Source organism: Martes martes (assembly GCF_963455335.1).
Source record: "Martes martes genome assembly, chromosome: 8".
Taxonomy (NCBI): Eukaryota; Metazoa; Chordata; class Mammalia; order Carnivora; family Mustelidae; genus Martes; species Martes martes.
In genome coordinates, this window is record NC_137895.1 from 101,099,281 (window position 1) to 101,121,802 (window position 22,522).

A 22,522-nucleotide genomic window follows, 5' to 3' on the forward strand; every position below is an offset into this window, starting at 1 on the left:
TTTAGCTAAGGCCTGTACAGGTCAGGTATCAAGCAGATGTTCAGGGTAATGCTGAAGACTAGACAAATACAGTTTTAATGATTCTAATACTGGTCTCACTGCAGCCTCCGGGAGCTGGCGAAGCCTGCTAAAGTCTCATGAGGGGAGAGCCTGGGTGGCTCAGTCAGTTAAGCGTCTGCCTTGGCTAGATCATGATCCGGGGGTCCTGGCTGGGATCAAGCCCTGCATCAGACTCCCTGCTCAGCGGGAAGCCTGTTTCTCTTTCTCCCTCTGCCTGTGATACCCCCTGCTTTGTTCTCTCCCTCTGTCAAATAAATAAATAAAATCTTGAAAAAAAAAAAAGAAAGTGTCATGAGGGCTCTCTTACCGAGCATACAGATGAGGTGTCCAGGGGTCCACCAGATTGGGGAAGCGGATGGCCAGATCCCCAGTAGCAATCATGAGGTTAGAGCGGACAATGGGGAGTGAGGACTTTTCCAGCATGGTGAACAGCAGACGAAGCTGGGAGTCACAGAAAGTGGCACTAGGGGGCCAGGAGAGGACCATCAGGGAGCCTGTCGATCCCTATCCTCTCCGAGCAGGTGCTCCCACCCCCAGGGCCTACCTGATCATGCAGAACTTGCCTAGGGCAAGTGAAGCCGCAGCGGAGAGCTCTGGGCTGCTATAGATGCCAGGGTTGTTGCAGACTTTGAGCAGAAGTGGAATGAAGGCAGCCAGGACCTGTGTGCCTGTTAGAAAGACAGCTCTCGGTTTGGGACAGGCTATCTCGGCCAGGGAGCAGGTCCTTCAGCCAGTCTTACCATCTAGCAGCTCCTTCTCGCAGATGCCGCGGATGAGCTCTGCCTCTGTGTCATCAGCGGCAGCGCCCGCCAGTCCCATCTCCTCCTCCAGGGCAGTGTCAGAGCCGGCGTGCTGGGGGGGAGAAACCAGGCATCACGGCCCATGTGGGGCAGCATCTGTCTTCATCCCAGCCTATCTTTCTTTTTTTTTTTTTTTTTAAAGATTTTATTTGACAGAGATCACAAGTAGGCAGAAAGGCAGGCAGAGAGAGAGGAGGAAGCAGGCTCCCTGCTGAGCAGAGAGCCCAATGCGGGGCTCGAGCCCAAGACCCTGAGATCATGACCTGAGCTGAAGGCAGAGGCTTTAACCCACTGAGCCACCCAGGCGCCCCCTCCCCCACCAAGCCTATCTTTCATTTTGCAGGAACGCATCTGGGGAAAAGCAAGCTCTGCACAACCACTTACTCCTACACCTATCAAATGAGTCTGTGCGGAGGGAGGACTCCTGAATTCAATAGGAAAAGAACTAGGTCTTTGTAGTTTCGTTTTCATGTTGCCAAATCTGAATTGGCAAATTCAAAACTGAACAAACGGCATTTATATTCAAGTTGCCAAAGCATATTCTTCCATCTCTGAACCCATCCATCAGAGAATCATGTCATTTCCTGTATACAGTCAACAGACGGGTCATGTGTACAGTGGTTCAAGGTCACAGAGGTCAGACCTTATTCCACGGCTGCAAGGCTCTGTGTCTCATTGGTTTGCAAGACATCACTGCCTCTAGTGGAGAACACAAAGTTCCCACAGGTGGCAGGCCCAGTGACCAAGGCTGATGGGAAAGGGGGGGCAGGGGTGTGCTCGTCCTCACAAGGAGAGCCTCTGTGGGGGCAGCCTGTGCTGCCGGCTGAGGTCCCTAACTTAGTGTCGTGTTTCCTTAAAGCCTTCCTTCCTGGGTGATCGTGAATGGACTGCTGTCTTTGTTCTCACTAATGTCTCCCAAAGTAACAGCAGCAAGGAGCAGAGCGTCTTTCTCATTTTATTTAGGGGTAGAAAAGCAGGGATCCCCAGGAGGCAATATGACTATGCGAATGAACCAAGGTCATGAAACAAATCTGGGCCACGCATGGGACACAAACCCAAATGCCCAGGCTCTTCATTCACCTTCTCCTTGGGATCCTTCGTCTTCTGCTCCTGTTCCTCTCGGAGAAGCCGGCGCCGACAGAGCTCTCCACTCACTGCCTGCTCCAAATGCACCAGCTGCTGCAGGGCCACGTCGCCCGCCAAGGAGAGCAGGTTCATCAGCAGGAAAGTGGGGAGCATGGGGGTGTTCTCTGGAGGAGGGGAGAGGGAAAGCAGTGAGAAAAAGACAAAATCACGTCTCACAGGGCCCTTAAACCCTGTTCTGAAAGCTCTTCCCCTCGCTCACAGGCCGGATCTGGGTGACAAAAGTGACAGAGTATAGTATGAGAGAGGTCAGGGGCTGTGGCAGGAAGCTGTGTTGGCAGAGGCTTCTGGCCCGACAAGGAAAGCAGCAGAATCTGGCTGTTGCCCACTGGGGACCCTCTCCCCACTCACTGGGGCCCTCCTGGGCGCTGCTCTTCTCTTGTAGCTTCTCCAGGGCCTGTTTCGCACAGCCCTGCAATATCTGGGCACAGATCACTTCGGGGCCCTCTGCCAGCTGGTAAATGAGGGTCACTGCTTCCTCCTTGAATGGGAGCCAGAGTGGGTCTGGGTGGACAAAGCCTGAAGTGGAGAAGGGAGAAGTTACCCAGTGTAGACAAGGGACTCGATTCTGCCCCAGGCCCTTGAGACAGCTCACCCTTTGTGATCACCTCCCGCAGTCGCTCGAACAGCCTGTGTTCCTGAGGCAGCCGGAAGGGGGGGTGACGTTTGCTCAGAGAAGGCTGTGGAGAACAGCAAAGACAAAACATGGGTATGTGTTGAGAGTGGATAAGAGGATCCCCATTCTCCTGGGTTTGGAGACCCCACATACCTTTCTCCTGTCAGAGAGGTTGGCAATGGCACGGCACACCTGCTGGGCCAGTCTGTAGTCCTGTGGAACCTTCTCGTCTAGCCCTATGCTCACCAGTGTATCTAAGTTGCTTCCCACAATTTCTGGTTTTCCTCTAGGGGAATGAAGCCACTGAGTTAGAGCTAGTCAGAAACAGCACTCTGTAGGGGACACTGCCAGGTGGGGTAGGTAACAGATTGGGCGCAAGGCTTTCTGAGAGCCCTGGAGCACTACAGAAGAGGCCCTGACACGGCTAGCTCTCAGAGGCCCTCTTGCTGTAATGAATCCCATCAATTCTGCTGGGCAGGCCGGGGGGAGGGGTTTGGGGGCTGGTACTTGCACTCTTTTATTTTTACTTTTCATTGAGGTAACCAGCTCACATGTATAGCTGCCGGGCCTGACTGCCGGTACTGAAGGGAAGGGAGCTTTCTCAGAGCTCTCCCTCCCTTGCCCTCTTATCCCTACTGCCTGTGGCGACCCGAGTCTCACCGCGCCATCATCCCAAGAAGCATGACAGAGCAGCAGCGCTCCAGAGGAGAGCAGGGGGCCTTCTCGGTTGCCTGCTCCCACAGCACCTGGGTCACTGCTGGCTTCAGTTCATCCTTCTGCACAAATTCACAGAGCTGAAGAGAAAAGAAAAAGGGCTCTGGCCAGAAAATAATGATTCGCCCGGTCCTCGGCCCACTTCTCTGACGAGTACACGGAGAATCCGAGGTGGGTAAAAGCAACACTTAGGCACGGTGAAGGAGGAGGAAGGCTCGAACATGAACTCAGGGTTTGGGGAGGTACTTCCAGCTCTGTCACTTTTTCACCCTCATGCCCTCAAAACTACGTTTGTTAAGAAGATGTATTGAAAGTGACTTTGTTTGGATCTGTGTGGATCCGTGGTTCTGACCACATTTGAGAGATTTCTCATAGGTCTTATTACTGTTACCACAACTCAATAAGCCCAAAACAGAAGGCTTCATCCTTCCTTGCCTTCTCATTTTGCCCAGAGCACTCTTAGTCACATATATTTAGAACTTCAAGGTCAACTAATTTTTTTCCATGTAGTCTTACCTATTCTTCCTTTTTTTTCAATTTTAATTTTTTTATTTTTTAAAGATTCCATTTATTTATTTGACAGACAGAGATCACAAGTAGGCAGAGAGGCAGGCAGAGAGAGAGAGAGAGAGAGAGAGAGAGAGGAGGAAGCAGGCTCCCCGTTGAGCAGAGAGCCCGACATGGGGCTCGATCCCAGGACCCTGGGATCATGACCCAAGCTGAAGGCAGAGGCTTTAACCCACTGAGCCACTCAGGCACCCCTAATTTTAATTTTTTTAAAAAGATTTATTTATGTGGTGGGGGTGGGGAGCATGCACATGTGCACACACAAGCAGGGGGTGTGGCAGAGGGAGAGGGAGAAGCAGGCTCAGCCCTGAGCAGGGAGCCCGATGGGCACTCAATTCTGGGTCCTGGGATCATGACCCAAGCCGAATGAAGGCAGATGCCCAATGAACTGAGCCACCCAGGTGCCCCCCCATTCTTCCTTTAAACTCTATCTTCTATAGAGTGCAGTTATGGGGGTCCTGTATGGGTCAGTTGGTTGGGCATCTGCCTTCAGCTCGGGTCATGATCTCGGGGTCCTGGGATCTGGCCCCACGTTGGGCTCCCTGCTCAGCAGGGAGTCTGTTTCTCTCTCTCCCTCTCCCCCTCCACGCTCATGTGTGCTCTCTCTCCTCTCTCTCTCAAATAAATAAAATCTTTTTTTTCCTTAATTTTTATTTATTTATTTGACAGAGAGAGAGATCACAAACAGGCAGAGAAGCAGAGAGAGAGAGAGGAAGCAGGCTCCCTGCTGAGCAGAGAGCCCGATGTGGGGCTCAATCCCAGGATCCGAGATCATGACCTGAGCTGAAGGCAGAGGCTTAACCCACTGAGCCACCCAGGTGCCTCTCAAATAAATAAAATCTTAAAAATAAATAAAATAAATCAATAAAAAATAAAATCTTAAAAAAAAAGGTGCAGTTCCATAGCTTCGCCTCCCACCCTGAGTCCAGTGTTCTAACGCTGCACACTGACAGCAGCCTCCTCTCCACCAATCTGTTCCCAAACGCCTACTCCATCGCACCATGACTCTGCTTGTCCTGTAGAAGTAGCTCTCCTTTGTCCATGGGAGGGGCTCCAGGCCAGGGGCTACCAGCAGGGCACCCCTCCCCTCTCCGCCTCCCCCAAGGAGGGAAAGGTGGCCAGCATCATGCTCCACCTAGTGGAGGCCAGTGGTCAGCACCACCTCCGCCTTCAGGCTGCACGGTCCAAATGCTAATCTGCCAAACAGCAGATCTGGCAGCAAACAAGGAAAAAGTCCAGGACGTGTGAAAGGCTTTCAGGGACCTTTACAGTTCGGTTCCAACCTACACTCCCACTTTATTATCTTTTCTAGGTAACAATTTCCAGCCAGAACATGATATTCATTCTGGAACTTTCTGTACTCTGTTGGCTTTCCATCTCTGTGCTTCCCTCCTTTCTCTAATTCTCTATATTGTACTTCTCAAGACCCCGCTTAGGTCCTACCACCTACCCCACACTGTTCTCTTTGCCTCTTGGGACTTGTCAGAGTAACACACAAGTTAAGAGTATGTTTTCCCGGGGCACCTGTGTGGCTCAGTTGGCTAAGCAACTGCCTTTGGCTCAGGTCATGATCCTGGAGTCCTAGGATCGAGTCCCCACATCACACTCCTTGCTCAGTGGGGAGCCTTCTTCTCCCTCTGACCCTTCCCCATCTCGTGCTATCTCTTTCATTCTCTTTCAAATACATAAATAAAATCTTAAAAAAAAAAAGTGTGTTTTCCAGACCTCTTACTGAGTCTCTCCCACGAACCAGCTGTAATTAGCCGAGTCCCTTAACCTCTCAGTGCCTCACTCAGACTTCTCACTGTAAAATGTGCACGAACAGCATCACCCCATAGGGTTGTGTGAGGATCACACAAGTTCGTACTAGTAAACTGCTGAGAGTAGCGCCTGGCATATACAACGTGTTATTATATTATCATTGCTGCTATAAACACTACTTGTGCCACTTTTTCTGGCACTAACTACCTATGTGCTACATCGTTCTATAAATGTTTTGCATCCTTTTGGCTACCTGAAACACTGTTGGTTCCTTTTAAGTTGGGAACTTGAACGCAATCTTATACTTTGTGGGGCTGAGTAAATTGCTGAACACACAGTAACCACTGATACTTATTAAATGAATAAAGAAAGCAGAAGTAAGGGGGCGCCTGGCTGGCTGTGGAATGTGCAATACTTGGTCTTGGGGTTGTGACTTTGAGCCCCACGCTAGGTGTAGAGATCACTTAAATAGATAAATCAGCTTAAAAAGAAAGAAAGGAAGAAAAGAAAGAAGTAAGGAGACTTACAATTTCCTCAAGACACTGGATGGTCCCAACTGAGGCATTCACTAGCAGCAAAGAGAGATTCTGAATCAAAGCCTGGGCCTTGGCTCTGCGGGAAGAACAGAGAGCAGAGGTCATTAAAAACTGCTAAGTCTGAACCTGGCAAACAGGTTATTACGGCTATCCGAACACAGCGCTGTGTAACCACAGAGCATGGGCTTGACTAGAAGTCCACTTCCACCCTGAGCCCCATTCCAGATCTATAGGCCTATGGATTCAGAACTCTTCTAGAACTATGCCCCTGCTCCCTGCCATTTCTTTAGGGGAGTGCAGATGTCCTATGAGAGGCTGGCCTCCGAAACATCCACAAAGGCGATGGTACCACACTGACCTGGCGGAGTCCCCCTTGGGGCTGAGGTAGAGCTGGCGGTAGGCATTAAGCACAGCTTCCCGGACGCCAGGCTCCTTAGACCAGACAAGAGGCAGCATACGGCGCACCCCGAGCAGGGCCTGAGGTACCCCAAATTGGAACACCATCACAAAGAATTCAATCACCTCCTGTACCACTGAGAGGACAGACACATGTCACCCATCCACTTGGCAAAATTCCCTTAGTACTTAGCGCTAGAAGCTTTCTTAGCGTGGCAACGCTCAAGTGGCAGCTTTCCTCATTCTCCCTGAGAATGTCGACACCCAGACGGCCCTCCCGGGAAATACTGTATGTGCTAACATGTGTATGCTCCAAGGGGCTGCACGCAGCCTAAAGAAATAAAGAAATCCCTTTATTTTTGAAGGAGCAGACAGTCTTCAATAAAATATGGATGAGACTGGTTTTCCCAGCCCCAAGACCCAGTCCTTCCAGAGAGGGAGGCTGGCCTACCCGTTGTCGTATTCTCATACATCATCTTGCTGATGATGCTGATGGCCTCGGTAATCTTCAGAGAGAAGCTATAGGCGTCCTGCAGATACTGTACTAGCATCTCCTGCTTCACCAGCTCATCATGTTCCCTGGCTTTCCCAGGCTCTGATGCGCTGGGCTTGTCTTCACAGACTGTCCGTTCTGGGCCCGTGTTCCCTGCGGGGCCCTGGGAATTCTCCTGTGTGGAAGCTGCTGGGCCTAAGAGAGAATTATGGGATGGTTGTTGCTCAAGGGCATATGGGACAATCCAATAGCTATTGGATGTGTTTCCTCAGTGGGAAGGTATACATTTAGAACCTACTCTAAATTATCTTGGTATTTCTCGATAAAGATTCTAAAGTCCTCTGTGGTTTGGAAACACTCTTTCACACTGTATGATTATTAATGAGGCCCTCGGGCTGCTTCCATTCCAGAGGAGAGCCACGGCCAGCCATTCCTGGATTCCTTTAAGCACTGGGTTCTGCTGGCCCAGTCAGCGTCTGGCATAAAGTCAATGGCCCACAAATTCTAGCTGAAATGTTTTATTTGCTAACTGAAAAAGGAGAAAGAATTACCTTTGAAGATAGTCTCTAGGAGATTCAGGAACCTGGACTCCTCTGACTCCTCTGGGTCCATGTGACTGAAAGGTTCAGACTCCTGGAAGTGGTCCAGGGCTTCTTGAGTGAGAAGAATGGCCTGCCTGGAAGAACATCCAGGTAACATCCTGTTACCAACTTGGAACCCACAAGAGTGTCACTGCAACCTTCCGTCACGGAGCCTACCTCATGGTTCCATCAAGAAACTAGACCTAGGGGCGCCTGGGTGGCTCAGTGGGTTAAAGCCTCTGCTTTCGGCTCAGGTCATGGTCCCAGGGTCCTGGGATCGAGCCCCGCATCGGGCTCTCTGCTCAGCAGGGAGCCTGCTTCCTCCTCTCTCTCTGCCTACCTCTCTGCCTACTTGTGATCTCTATCAAATAAATAAATAAAATCTTAAAAAAAAAAAAAAAAAAGAAGCTAGACCTACTGCCCCAAAGAAAAGGAACACTTCTCATGCTTACAAAGTAGAGAAGTACCTACTCAGAGTAGAGCTCAAAACACTTTTCCCATTTCTGAAGTGACAAGACTTCCCAGGCTTCAAAAAACCTCAAATGATACTTTTCAAATTTTAAAGGTCACAAACCTACTCCTAACATCTGGTTAAAAACTTTGCTAAGTCAAAGTTTGGAAAAAATAAGTGTTCAAGAACTGATTAATTTATGGTACATCCATACGATGGGATTCCGTGTGGCCATAAGGAATAATGAGGCAGCTCTTTATGCATAAATATTAAAAACACTACTCTACATGGATCCATAAAAAAAAGTCAGGTGGTAGATCAGTGGGTAGAAAATTCGATCATCTGTGTAAGGGGAGGAAAAGAACATATGTTTGATTACATGTCTGTGTTATCTCTAAAAGAATGTGCAATAAACTCAGAAGGTTGCTTTTCTTGAAAAGGAGAACTGTGAAATAGGTTTGGAAGGGACTTTACAATACATGCCCTTTTTGTAATTTAAAATTTTGTACCATGTGAATGTACTAAATTATTTTTTAAAGATTTTATTTTTAAGGGGCGCCTGGGTGGCTCAGTCGTTAAGCATCTGCCTTCTCAGGTCATGATCGAGCCCCGCATCAGGCTCCCTGCTCAGTGGGAAGACTGCTTCTCCCTCTCCCCCTGCTGTGTTCCCTCTCTCCCTGTGTCTCTGTCAAATAAATAAATAAAATCTTAAAAAGATTTTAAGTAAGCTCTACGCCTAATGTGGAGCTCGAACTCATGACAGTGATCAAGAGTTGAGCCAGCCAGGTGGCCCTCATCAATCTCTTATTTTACAAATAAGGAAACTGAGGCCCAGGAAGTTTAAAAAACTAACTTGAAATTACAGAGCTAGAATTACAGGCTTTCTTCTTCAAATGGAGAGCTTTTGCATATTTAATTATAATGTCATTTACATTCAGTTGTTTGTAAAGTTTCTTTAAACATTTCTAAAAGTACAAAAGCATGTTTAACAAAAGAAGTCAAGGGGTGCCTGGGTGGCTCAGTGGGTTAAAGATCCCAGCGTCCTGGGATGGAGCCCCCGCATCAGGCTCTCTGCTCAGCAGGGAGCCTGCTTCCTCCCTTCTCTCTCTGCCTGCCTCTATGCCTACTTGTGATCTATCTGTCAAATAAATAAATAAAATCTTTAAAAAAAAACCAAAAAACAAACAAAGAAGTCAATCAGAGAAGACAATTATCACATGATTTCTCTGATATGAGGAATTTGAGAGGCAGGGCGGGGGGGGCAGTAATAGGGAGGGGAAAAAAATGAAACAAGATGGGATCGGGAGGGAGACAAACCATAAGAGACTCTTAATCTCATGAAACAAACTGAGGGTTACTAGGGACAGGGTGGCCAGGTGACGGACACTGGGGAGGGTATATGCTATGGTGAGCACTGTGAAATGTGTAAACCTGATGATTCACCGACCTGTATTCCTGGGGCTAATAATACATTATAAGTTAATAAAAAATTATTCCTTAAAAAAAAAGCATGCTTAATTGCAGACTATGCCTTTAGCATCAATCTGGTGTTCAGTACATTACTACAATGAAAACACCTACCATCACTTGGTGGCAGCATACCCTAAGTACAGTTCATTTTAAAGAAATCTTGTTCCTCAAAAGTTATTTCTAGGGAACCTGGGTGGCTCAGTGGGTTAAAGCCTCTGCTTTCGGCTCAGGTCATGATCCCAGGGTCCTGGGATCGAGTCCCGCATCGGGCTCTCTGCTCAGCAGGGAGCTTGCTTCCTCTGCTCTCTCTGCCTGCCTCTCTGCCTACTTGTGATCTCTGTCTGTCAAATAAATAAATAAAATCTTTAAAATAAATAAATAAATAAAAGTCATCATGGCCTGTGCTTTGTATTAAGAAAAAAAAAAAAAAAAAAAAAAAGTTATTTCTAAACATAAAAAGGACATTAAAGAATCTTTTTTTGTTTGTTTGTTTTGTTTTTAAAGATTTTATTTATTTATTTGACAGAGAGAGATCACAAGCAGGCAGGGAGGCAGGCAGAGAGAGAGGGGGAAGCAGGCCTCCTGCCGAGCAGAGAGCCCGATGCGGGGCTTGATCTCAGGACCCTGAGACCATGACCCGAGCCGAAAACAGAGGCTTTAACCCACTGAGCCACCCAGGCGCCCCGACATTAAAGAATCTTTCACATACTTGTAACTAGCCTTGGCAAGCAACTGGTGGATGCGTGTTTTCACATCTTCACTGGTTTCTGTTTTAGCAATAGCCTCAAGAATCTCTTCTTCCTGGGGAAGCTTTAGCAGTTGCTGCAGAGTAGCCTTCAGCTCTGGCAGCATGGCTTCCCACTCTTCCTCTGGGTCCAGCACTGCAGCTGAAGGACAAAGTCTCACTTAGACTCCTTCCTTGGACCTTCTGATGGCGGGAGCAGCATGTCTAGGGTGGGGAATCCTACGCAGGAACTACTTACAAGCAGCTGCAGCTTGTCTCTGGGCCCTCATCTCTTGTAATTTCTGGGTTTCCTTCTGCAGTGGTCCAGCAAGGTCAGTGTCACTAAGCTACCAAGGTCAAATGAGTTTCAGGGCCACTAGTCACAGAATTTGATTCCTGTTTCCATTTAATTCCTTCTCTTTGGGGTAGGTCAAGCTTACTTACCTTGCAAGAAAAGGGATTATTGGCAAGAAAACTGGCCAGCAGCTGAATGGCATTTTTACATACTAACACCGACTTGTCTGCCAGACGTCCCACTGCTAGGGCCACCACTGCTTGGAAACGTGTCAAGGGGAGAGCCTGTGTGGGGTAGGGAGAGAAGGGTGAGCTCACATCCCACATCATCCATTCTGCTCACGTTGACCTTGAAGTACCCTCTAACTGAGCTCCCCACCCATTCTAAAGAAACTTTTTTTATGGGATATAAAACAGTTTCTCTTTGTAGTGGTTAAGATACAGTGTAATCCTTAAATGGAGCCAGGCATTCTTGTCCTTGGTAGAGGAAGACCTTTATCACTGCCAGTAACAATCCGAATCCTAGACTCTACTGTGGGACACTGGATTCCTTTTTTCTTTGGCCTGTATATAGAGTACTGTACATTTTTACCATGCAGAAGGTTAGTCACCTTCTGCTGGACGATTCGGGTAAAGAGCTGTAAGACACGGCTCCGCACAAAGGAGTTGACGTCATGGCCATGGGCTTGCAAGGTGTCCAAGAACTGGTCTCTGGTGTCTCGGGCTGCTTCTTCCAGCTGATCACCATTCAGAACCTGCAGGACCATCTCTGCCATGGCTGCCAGCACAGCATTGCGCATCATGTAATTCTAAGGGAGGGAAACAGAATTGGTCTGTGGCACCGCACTCCAGTCCTAACTCTCCTTTCCCCAAACTCTTGAGCCTGTCCAGGCACAAAGAAGTGGCAAGGCCTTAAGTTAAGGGTAAGTTTGCTTCACTATGAATTTTTCTGGTCAGCTGCTTATGTATTCACCCCTGAGGTCACTGGAAGGGGCCGTGTCTGCTCAGAGGAGAAAGCAGGGACAAAATAAACAAGAGCCCCCAATAATTTCTCCCCATAAGCCTCATCACATCTACACACATTTGCAAAACATTCATTCCTACCCTTCACTGGAGGCCTCAAAGCCTTTGGTCCTTACTAATAAAACACTCCCTCCCCCCCTCCCCTTCTCACATGTTACTGACAAAGAGTGAGACACGGGGAAATACAAGTCAGCCCTAGGGTGCCAAGCAAGTCCACTGCAGGAGCTGGTGAACAGGGACTGGGGTTTTGCCAGGCCAGGGGCCAGAGAATGGGGTCTCGCACAAGAAGTTAAAGTAGATTAGATGACTGAGTAGACTGTTTTTGTCCTTGACTGATGCCCTGCATCAGTTTGAGAGGCAACCAGGCAGAAAGAATGGAGAGGTGGCACTGTCTGGAGTGCGTGCAAGCTAGATGGTAGGAAGAATGGAAGGGGCTTCGTCCTGAGGAAGGGACCCCAAATCACAGCCGAGTGACTCTCACTAGATCTAAGGTGTGGAACCGCCATCCCCTCCATCAGACCTGGATAAACCCAACTGATATTGAAATGGGGATTAATCAGTGGCTCTTTAGTCAATGAACTATATCTGCTTCTCTGTAGGAAAAAACTGCCACCGAGTTATGCTTAGATAACCCGACTTCAAGGGAAAGCTGTCTTCTTGTTCTAAGAAACAGCCTTTCAGCAATGGACTTAAAATCCCCTGAAGAATTGAGATCCCTGGGGGACCACGTACCTCTCCATCCAGATGATCCAGCAAAACGCACACGCTGGACATCAGGATGGCTGGGATGCGTTCTGCTAGTTCTGTCAGGAAGGCTGCAAAGCCCTTTGCCCCTGCAGGGTCCCGACTCAGCTCCTGGGGACACTTCTGCCCGATCTCTCTATGCAGGGAAGCAAACACAGCCACAGCAAGATTATTCAGTTCCTAGTAAAGGGAGGTAAGACTGCTATCTCATGTCTAAGAAAGCTATAGTGCACAGACAACTTCCGATCTTTCGGTATCTTCCCCCTGAGAAAGAGGAGAATCAGAAACTTAGAGAAGAGTCACCTTACAATCTCCCCCACTATGCTTTTCATTCCATAATCAGTTGCCCACAGGCTCACAGCTGCCACCAGTACGGGGGCCAGGTGTTCAAAGTGCTGCAGCATCTGGATGATCTTCACTGTGGCACCTGTGGATGTACTAAACATGAGAAATTATAGGCAAAATGGAAAATGTGGGGCAAAGCAGAGGGCTAACTTACTGAGCATATGGTTATAACGTGTCAAGGCAACACCGAGCAGGCGCGTGATGGCTTCTCGGGTGGGGCGGTTCTTCTGGTGACTAATGGTGGGGTTCTCCAGGAGGCGGTAGCAGCAGCCAGTAACCAAACTGGGAAAGGAAGGGAGGGAGATGATGAAGTCAGGTGTGTGGATTCCATTCCACTGGGGGCCCTGCTTCATTCATTCTCCCTTTCCTGCCCCCAAAGTTAGGCGCTTCTAGCTTTCTTCATTCTATTTTTTTTTTTTTAAAGAGTTTATTTATTTGACAGAGAGAGAGAGAGATCACAAGTAGGCAGAGAGGCAGGCAGAGAGAGGGGGGGAAGCAGGCTCCCTGCTGAGCAGAGAGCCCGATGCAGGGCTCGATCCCAGGACCCCGAGATCATGACCTGAGCTGAAGGCAGAGGCTTAACCCACTGAGCCACCCAGGTGCCCCTCCATTCTATTTTTTAAAAATATTTTATTTATTTGAGAAAGAGTGAGAGAGCAAGCATGAGCGGAGGGAAGGGTCAGAGGTAGACGGAGAAGCCGACTCCTGAGCAGGGAGCCTGATGTGGAGCTGGTTCCCAGGACCCTGAGATCATGAATCCAGCTGAAGTCAGATGCTTAACCGACTGAGCCACCCAGGCGCCCCTTTCTTCATTCTATGGATTACCTTCTACACCATGTTGCTTTGCTGACTCTAGATAGGTGCTCTGTCTTTCAACCAGTTATGATGCCTACATAGAACCCAAATATATGATAAAAAGGTAGGAGAAAGTAACCAAAGACTTGTCATGGTTAATCCAGTCCTTATCTGGATCAACCTTTTAGCTGCACTGGTTGCAGCTGACCATGCCATTCTCCTGGAAACACACTTCTCATTTGGCCAGATGCCAGACTCCCTTCCCCAGGGTACAATAAGGATTTCTGCTCTCCTCTAGCTATGCTTACTGATTTAGTAATCTCATTCAGTCTTGGGGCCGTAAATACCATTTATGTAGATACACTGTATTCCCAAATGGGTATCCTAGCTCAGACTTCTCTCCCATGCTCCAGATTTGTAAATTCAACATCAGAGTCGGACAACATTGATTGGATGTCTGAGAAGCACCTCAAACTTTATATGCAAACCAGAACTTCTAATTGTCACCCCTGAAAACACGCTGCACAGCCTTCCCCATATTTCAGTGACTGCCAACTCTGTTCTTCCAAAAGCTTAGGACATCATCCTTGACTCTCCCTCAGACCTCACACACATCCATCAGCTCATCGTGTAAGCTCTACCTTCGGGAAACAGGTACAGAATCCATGCACTTCTCCCCATCTCCATTGCCATTCTTGGCTCTAAACTCCCACCATCTCTTGCCCAAGTCACTGCAACAGCCCCTAACTGGTCTCCTGCTTTCTTTCCTTCCCTTCATAGCAATGACAGTAACCGGAGCGCGATGATTCTGTTAAAGCCCAAGTCAGATCACCTTGCCGCCCTGCTCGGAATCCTTGAGCAGGGCCCCACGTCACGCTGAGAAGATGCCAAAGTCACAAAGGCCCAAGGAGCTGCACAGTCGCCCCTGCACTGCCTGTGGGACTTCACAGCCTGTCCCTCTCACCGGCCCTGCTGCCCTGTCTCCGGCCTTGCTGCTGTCACCTGTACACACCAGATACACGCCCTCCTTGGGGTCTTGGTACCTGCTGTTCCATCGTTCCTTTCCTTGCCCTTGTTATTCCTCCAGATCCTATCATGGCTCACATGGGCTCCTCTGGCTCTTTGCTCAAATGTCACCACCTCAAAGAGGTCTTGCCTGAATAGCTAATTTAAGATCACAGCTCTGTTCCATCAAACTCCCTATCCCCTCCTTTCTTGTTTCCACAGTAATAACCTATAAAACACACCATATATTTTACTTATTTTAAAAATCATCTTCTGCTCTATAAATAAACTCTAAGAGGGCAGAAACTTTTGTTTCCAGTGCCTGTCATAATACAGCCATGCACCCAGAAGATGGTCAGTAAATACTGTCATCAATGAATAAATGGGCATTAAAGATGAGAAATTCATGGCAGTTCCTAACATTTGTCATCCAATTCCTAACAACTCAGTGTGACGAGTATACTTCTACGTGTTATACAGAATCGAGGCATGAAATGACGTATTCAGAAAGAAGACATATCTAGCAGCAAGGTCTTCCCTCCTCACAGCTCACTGTTACCTGGAGCCATCTCAACCACCCACCTGACAAACTCCTCTTCAATTACTGAATGGTTCCACAGGTGACGAATGTCCAGCTGGAGCAGCTGTGTTAGAAGCTGAAGAACTGGCTGCCTCTCTTCTTCCCAGTCAAAGCCATGGGCGGTCTTGGCCCGGGCTTTCTTCCCCTAAAAAAGAATCATATGTACATTTAGGGGAAAATAAGAAAACAAAGTGGGCCAAGATCTGCTAGTCTGAGTGCCCAAACTACCCAGTACTGAGACAAGGTAGAAACGAACACAGAAGACATAAACAAATTCCAAAATATAGAAGAGCTTCTTGTCAGGGAAGGATATGCTATGATACTTTTGAGTACTTCCTCATATACCCTAAATAAGGACAGAAAGGACTCTCAGAATTTTTCCCCTATTTCTTGCCATCCTATCTCTCCAGGCCAGAAACTCCAAATTACCTTTCCAAGGTCCAAGTCCATAAGGCTTGTCTGGCTGCTCATGGTCTCAAAGGATTCCAAGAGGCGTATCAGAGCATAACAGTTCATTTTGAGAGCATTTAGGTGGGCGCTCCTGTCTGACACACTCAAAGCTTCATCATCCAGGACAGTGGGAAGTTCCTGGGAATGACGGGACACCACTGCAAGGGACAGAAGAGTCAGCTTCACTCACGTTCCTCATATTCCCTGACTTCAAAACACCTAGCAATTGCAGCCATCAGATTACCAAAGATCTGTGTTTCATCTCTCAGTGGTCACAACACAAGCCAAGTCCTTTGGGACCCCTGACCTCGATGCCCTGAACATGCGCTGTCCCCACTCTCTCACTCTAGCCATCCCAGTTTTTCTCTGGTGACTAGAAGAACTGCCTCTGTTAAAGAGGGGTAGTTCAAGAGTAGGAAATATTTCTTGTTGGTCTGCCCTTACAGCGAACACACACAACTCTGTATTGCCCACCAAGATTACAGACCTTAATAGGTCAAAGGCCCCCGGGCTTAGCCAAACCAACTGAATCACCACAGCCTTGATATCATCACATGGCTGATCAAATGTAGGAAACAGCAAGCGAACAAACAGCGACAAACACCTTCCATCCCCTACCCCCTGACCCATAAACACCTTTTATCAGGAATTCCAGAGTGTCTTCCTTGAGGCCAGGATCTATACTTCGAAAGTGACTATGAGGGAAAGAAAGTGTGGGGGGTGAGACAGGAAACTGCAGAGCCCATTCTAGATCAGATCAAACCTGAAGAATTTAATACTTAAAAATATCTGTGAAATTGGTCAACTGAATAAATGCAATGTTAAGTTGGGGTCAATGCTCATTAGTAGAGATTTCAGCACCCAGAGCCTTTACCAGTGAACCTGTAATTTGGAATTTCGGGACTAACATGCAAATTTAGGGTCAATAGCCAACAGTTCTTAAACTACCAGCCAGCCATGTGTGTTATACTTACTGTAGAATGCTGTAGATGGTATCAAAGTGCTCCAGCATAGCCAGCGGCCCCTGAGCACGGAAGGCAGCCTGAAATGCTATAAAGATGAAAGAAACCAATTAATACAGACAGGAGAGGTCTTTCTGGTAAATTCTACTCATAGTAGAAAATTGAGTTAATTGCTTTTATTTGCTGAATCACGAAAATAGTTCACTTCGATGTAACCTATTATAATAATAGTAAATCTTATATTTGTCCTGTTTTATAACGAAAGCCTTACTTGAGTTTCATCACATCTCTAAGTTCAATAAAGCAGATGGTATTATGCCTATTTTAGGGGAAAAGGAATTAAGTCTCCGAGCAGTTGTGTGACTCGTTCAGTGTAGTTAGTAGTGAACACAAACTCAGGATCTCTTTTTTTTTATTTTGAAATTACAAAAGTGGCAAAAAACCATACAAAGTTCTTAGACTTTTCACTCTAATAGTGTTAACATCTTATTTAACCACAGCACAAGAATCTATCCTAAACTAAGATTAACCTTAACTCAATGTTATTAATGAATCTACAGACCTTATGTGAATTCTGTTAGTTGTTCTATTTATGTCCTTTTCCTGGTCCAGGATCCCACCCAGGATCCCACAGTGCATTTATTTGTCATGTTTCCTTAGTCTCCTCCCATGTTTTTCACAGTCTTGACACTTTCGAAGTGTGCTAGTCAGTTATTCTATAGAATGTCCCTCCGTCTGGGATTGTTTACTATTTTCTCATGATTAGACTGAGGTTATGCATTTTTGGCAAGATGAATGCAGAAGGGAGGTTGGGTCCTTTCAATGCATCCTACCAAGAAATACATGATATCAAAGCCTTCTTACTATGTTAACTTTGACCCCTTGGTAGTGTTTGCCAGGTATCTCCTCTGTAAAGTTACTATTTTCCCCCTTTGCAGTAATTAAGTATCTTGTGGGGAGATACTTTGACACTGTGCAAATATCTTGTCTCTCATCACATTTTGCCCACTATTTTAGGCATCTGTCCATGATTCTTGCTGGCCACAATTATTACTGAGGTATTTACTATATGGTGATTTGTCTTTTTTCTTTCTCTTTAAAAGATTTTATTTTTAAGTAAGCTCTACACCCAATATGGGGTTTGAACTCACAACCCCAAGATCAAGAGTCGTATGCTCTCCCAACTGAGCCAGCCAGGTGCCCCTGTATGCTGATTTTTCTTTCTCCATCATTCCTTCTACACTTACTAATTGGAATGCCACTCAAAGGATAAGCTGTCCCTTCCCCCTCAATTATTTATTCAAATCAGAGTAGACTCATGGATATTTCTTTTATTGTTTTAATCCATTCCTCCTACTATCTATTTTGTTGCTCAGATTATCCCATATTTGACCACTGGGAGTTCCTTCAACTTGACTTGTGTCCTTTCAACATGCTCCCTTCACTTTCACTCTCCCAGTTTCTTGTACCATAAGATGTTTCAGGCTCATCTGGTACTTTCCCTGGCCCAGTCTTGGAATCAACCATTCTCAGTAGAGTCCTGGTTTCTTTTATGGAAGTCTGACATCTAGGAACCAAGTTTGAGGCACTAGTTAGGCCTACTGCTATTGGAGTATCATAGTTTTTAGGCCCTCTCAGCAGAGAATAGGAGGCATGTGTGTGTATACATATCCCCCATATCTATTTTTATTTGTGTATATATTAAGAACATGAGTTCATTTACATATGTCCTTAATCCTGGTATAAATATAAAAGAATTTCAGAATTGCTAACCTAAACACTTATAAAAAAAAATTTACTGGGATGCCTGTGTGGCTCAGTTGGTTAAGCAGCTGCCTCCGGCTCAGGTCATGATCCCAGGCTCCTGGGATTGAGTCCCGCATCGGGCTCCTTGCTCGGCAGGGAGCCTGCTTCTCTCGCTGCCTCTGCTTGCCTCTCTGCCTGCTTGTGTGTACTCTCTCTCTCTCTGTGGCAAATTAAAAAAAAAAAAAAAAAAATTACTAACTTAGATCATAACAATTGTGTTAAGTTCTTTTTTCCAAAGTATATAGTCAAAATACTACTGGTCTCCAGCTATGTAGGTTAGTTCTTTTCTTCCCTACTTTGTAATGTGATTATGTCAGACACTTGTAACATACTTGTTTGTAATTGTCCCTCGGAATAATATACTGCTTAAAATATAACTAACTAATGAGGAGTTGTACTGGTCATGCAAGCATGCTTAAAGATGACCCTGAGAAAAACCTATACTAGCAGCAGGCCTCTGGTGGAGAGGATGATACATGTCAGTGGAAGCCAAGCAGCTGGGAATCCCTGCCCTACTCAGGGCAGAAGGCTGCCCTGCTTCCCTTTTTAGTTGTCTCCCCTACCTCAGAGAAAGCCTCCTGTTAAGGTAATCCCTTTAAGTGCACCGGCTCAACTACAAATCCAACAAATCCAGGCTGCTGGACCAGACACTCCTTACTCCTCTTCTCGTTTACCTCTAAGACTTGTAAACAATATAGAACTCACATTCCTTCTTGTTTACCTACTAGGCCTATGGCTATTGTATAACCTTTTCTTCTCCTTTGTCGTTACCTTGTATCTAATAAATGCCGGACTGAGGAGTTGCTCCAGCAACAGTCCTTCCAGCTGTCTTCCCCTGCTCCCTCTCTTACAGCTGACTTGTTTGTGCCTCGTTCTTCTCCTGTGCTCCTTAGGAAAGGGGCACTTGTTAGCACTTTTTATTACATTTTGAAAACCCAGGGTCTTTTGATTCTCGGGTCCAGTGCTCTTTTCATCCTGATCGTATTGTTTCTAGATAAATACTTCAGTATCAAGGGGAGTAGAGTCGAATTATGTCTTACAACATGTAGGAGTGGCAAGGCAGTATGGGAATTAGGTTTTGAAGCAAGTTGTACACCAAGCTCTTTCTGAGGAAGGGGAAGAAAAGAATTCACTGAATTCTTCTTTTCTCCAATACCAAGTTGGTTTGCCTTGAAAGTAGAACCAGAATCTTGTACTCCCAAGTATCGCTGCTGGCACGGACCTGATTCACTGTAGTGTTAGGACGTCCAACTACATATAAATATGCTGTGATTTTTTTTTTTTTTAAAGATTTTATTTATTTGGGGCGCCTGGGTGGCTCAGTGGGTTAAAGCCTCTGCCTTTGGCTCAGGTCATGATCCCGGAGTCCTGGGATTGAGCCCCACATCGGGCTCTCTGCTCAGCAGGGAGCCTGCTTCCTCCTCTCTCTCCACCTGACTCTCTGCCTACTTGTGATCTCTGTCTGTCAAATAAATAAATAAAATCTTAAAAAAAAAAAAAGATTTTATTTATTTGACAGGGAGAGAGAGCGCACAAGCAGGAAGAGGGAGAGGGAGAAGCAGACTCCACACTGAGCAGGGAGCCCCCGATGTGGGGCTTGATCCCAGGACCCTGGAATCATGACCTGAGCTGAAGGCGATGCTTAACCATCTGAGCCACCCATGAGCCCCTTTTCTGTAGTTTTTAAATAAGCTGTCTTATTCCTCCAGTTCTTACAGCCTCCCCAGCCCTATAATCGTAACACATTCTCCTCTTCCTTTATACTTCTTACCCTATGCTTCTCTGACTTTAGTAGATGACTGTCTTCCGCTTCACCAAAAAGAACAAAACCCAAAGCACAGGTTCTCTCTTATTCTGCTCCCCTGTCAACAAGCCCCTCTACCAACATCTTCCCATTCTTTGCTTGAGTCTCAAGCAAAAAGTTTCTCTCATCTAAAACTAATGTGTCTCACTGCCCCAAAGATTTATCTCCTCTTTTTCACCTTTGCTTTTACCCTGTTGAGGACGTGCTCTTATCCTGACAACAGGCTCAGGCCTCCCTTTAAAATAAATAAAACGAATATGCTCAATACCTTTCATTTGACCTTGCTATCATATCCCTTTTAAATTGTGTCTCCTCTTTCAATTTCCTGAAATCTGTTTCTGAGATTTACCAATCTAACAACTATTCTTCTCAAAGATTACCAACTACCCATTTTTCATTACAACCAGCAATTTTCTTGGTCCATATTATCTCTTTAATTCTTTGAAGCATTACCCACTGATCTAGTCTAGAGTCAGATTAGTCAAGGTTTACATTTGGCTTGAACATTTACCAGGCCAAGCTACATAGCTTACCAAGTCTGTTTCCTCTTCTCTAAATTGCGTGTAATAAAAGATCACACTTACAGGGCTTTTCAGGATGGTAAAGATTAAGTTGAGATAATCCCCATGAAGAAATCAGAACAATATTTAGCACACATATCTATCTATGTTGTATGCACAGTATTTCTGCTTGAGGCCATATCACATATTCAATTCTGTGTTCTGCTTTTTAAAATTTAATATTACAATAAGCATATCATAAAACCTTTGTAAGTAATTTTTAATGGTCACATAATATTCCCCTGAATGCATGTATCTTAATTAACTTACTATTCTTCTATTGTTAGACATTATGGTTTCTTTCTTTCTTTTTTTTAAGTAGGTTTCATGCCCAACATGGGGCTTGAACTCATGACCCTGAGATCAAGAGTCGCATGCTCTACTGACTCAGCCAGGTGCCCCTATTGTTAGACATTATGGTCTAATTTTTTCCATTAAAATTCACCTAAAGCTCACCTGGGTGCTATCAGTTGGTTAAGCATCTGCCTTTGGCTCAGGTCATGATCCCAAAGTCCTGGGATCCAGTCCTGTGTCAGGCTCCCTGCTCAGTGCGGAGTGTGCTTCTCCCTCTGCCCCTCCCCTCACTCATACTCCCCCCCCCCACCCTGGGGCCCCCAAAATTCACAACATGTTTATTCCCTTGGCAAATCTGGATTAAATCCAACTGACTACTTACTCCATTCATGTAACCACACAAATAAAAATGGCTTGACAAAAATACACAATTATGCCGCCTATTCTCACTTTAAACTTATGATCATCAATCTCAAGTGGACCCTTAGTACTTCTTGCTAAGCCTATTACAAATTCCCAGGCCTACTCACTTTCCTCTGGGCAATTATTTCCTATCTTTCCTCTGCTCAGAAGATCAAGAACTTCTTTCCCAGCTCCCTTCCAGTTAAAGGGTTCACTTCCTATCTCAGGGAGAAAATAGAATCACACAGAAGAGAATTTCCAGTTGCCCCGAGATCTGTATCTTCCTGCACTATCTGCATCTGTGCCCGTGTACCCTGCCTTTTCTTCTGCTGCTGCGGATAAACTGTCCCATGCTCTAATAAAACCATCTCCTCCCTCTGTGCACTGGATCCCACACTCTCTTACCTACTACAGATACTACCCCAACGCTCATCCTCTTCCCCGGCTGCATCATCAACCTTTCTTTCTCTGAGTGCTTTCATTCAGCACACACACATGTAATGCCACCCATCTTACCAAAAACCCTCCCTCAATTCTATCTCCCCATCTACTACTACTCCATTTCTCTGTTCCACATTAAAGCAAAACAACCAGAGTTATCTAAACTGTCCTCCCATTTTCACATAAACCTCTTTCATTTAGGCTTTTGTCCCATCACTCCTCTGAAACTGCCCTCCCCAACACTGCAATAGCCACATTGCAAAATCCAGTCATTAATTTGCAGTTAAGCTCTCCCTTTCTTTTTTTTTTTTAAGATTTTATTTATTTGACAGACAGAGATCACATCACGCAGAGAGGCAGGCAGAGAGAGAGAGGGGGGGAAGCAGGCTCCCTGCTAAGCAGAGAGCCCGATGCGGGGCTCGATCCAGGACCCTGGGATCATGACCTGAGCCGAAGGCAAGGCTTTAACCCACTGAGCCACCCAGGAGTCCCAAGCTCTCCCTTTCTTTTTGAAATATTCTCATCATTTAGCCTCCAGGTAGCACCTCTGTTCACTTTCTCCCTCAATGACTGGCCATTAGTGTCTCCTACTGCTTCCTTCTCATCTTCCCAGCTTCTACATATTGGACTGTCTCAGATCTTATGTTTTTAAGTTGCTTTTCATCTCTGTTTACATTCATTTTCTTGCTTTAAATGTCCTCTACA

General features: G+C 46.3%; 1 protein-coding gene across 1 annotated transcript in view; it reads right to left on the reverse strand.

The window, feature by feature from the left end:
* NCAPD2 (non-SMC condensin I complex subunit D2) overlaps positions 1-22,522 on the reverse strand; it is a 29,811-nt gene that overhangs the window by 3,323 nt on the left and 3,966 nt on the right. The window contains exons 3-25 of the mRNA XM_080810672.1: positions 16,523-16,598; positions 16,185-16,243; positions 15,528-15,706; positions 15,101-15,243; positions 12,873-13,000; positions 12,677-12,800; positions 12,362-12,509; positions 11,218-11,415; positions 10,757-10,891; positions 10,572-10,659; positions 10,298-10,475; positions 7,638-7,762; positions 7,045-7,281; positions 6,556-6,730; positions 6,189-6,273; positions 3,280-3,413; positions 2,773-2,905; positions 2,599-2,683; positions 2,355-2,522; positions 1,941-2,110; positions 801-912; positions 605-728; positions 368-523 (exon numbers count right to left, since the gene is read on the reverse strand). Coding sequence (XP_080666798.1) covers positions 368-523; positions 605-728; positions 801-912; positions 1,941-2,110; positions 2,355-2,522; positions 2,599-2,683; positions 2,773-2,905; positions 3,280-3,413; positions 6,189-6,273; positions 6,556-6,730; positions 7,045-7,281; positions 7,638-7,762; positions 10,298-10,475; positions 10,572-10,659; positions 10,757-10,891; positions 11,218-11,415; positions 12,362-12,509; positions 12,677-12,800; positions 12,873-13,000; positions 15,101-15,243; positions 15,528-15,706; positions 16,185-16,243; positions 16,523-16,598 — 3,160 coding nt within the window. The remainder of the gene's footprint in view (positions 1-367; positions 524-604; positions 729-800; positions 913-1,940; positions 2,111-2,354; positions 2,523-2,598; positions 2,684-2,772; positions 2,906-3,279; positions 3,414-6,188; positions 6,274-6,555; positions 6,731-7,044; positions 7,282-7,637; positions 7,763-10,297; positions 10,476-10,571; positions 10,660-10,756; positions 10,892-11,217; positions 11,416-12,361; positions 12,510-12,676; positions 12,801-12,872; positions 13,001-15,100; positions 15,244-15,527; positions 15,707-16,184; positions 16,244-16,522; positions 16,599-22,522) is intronic.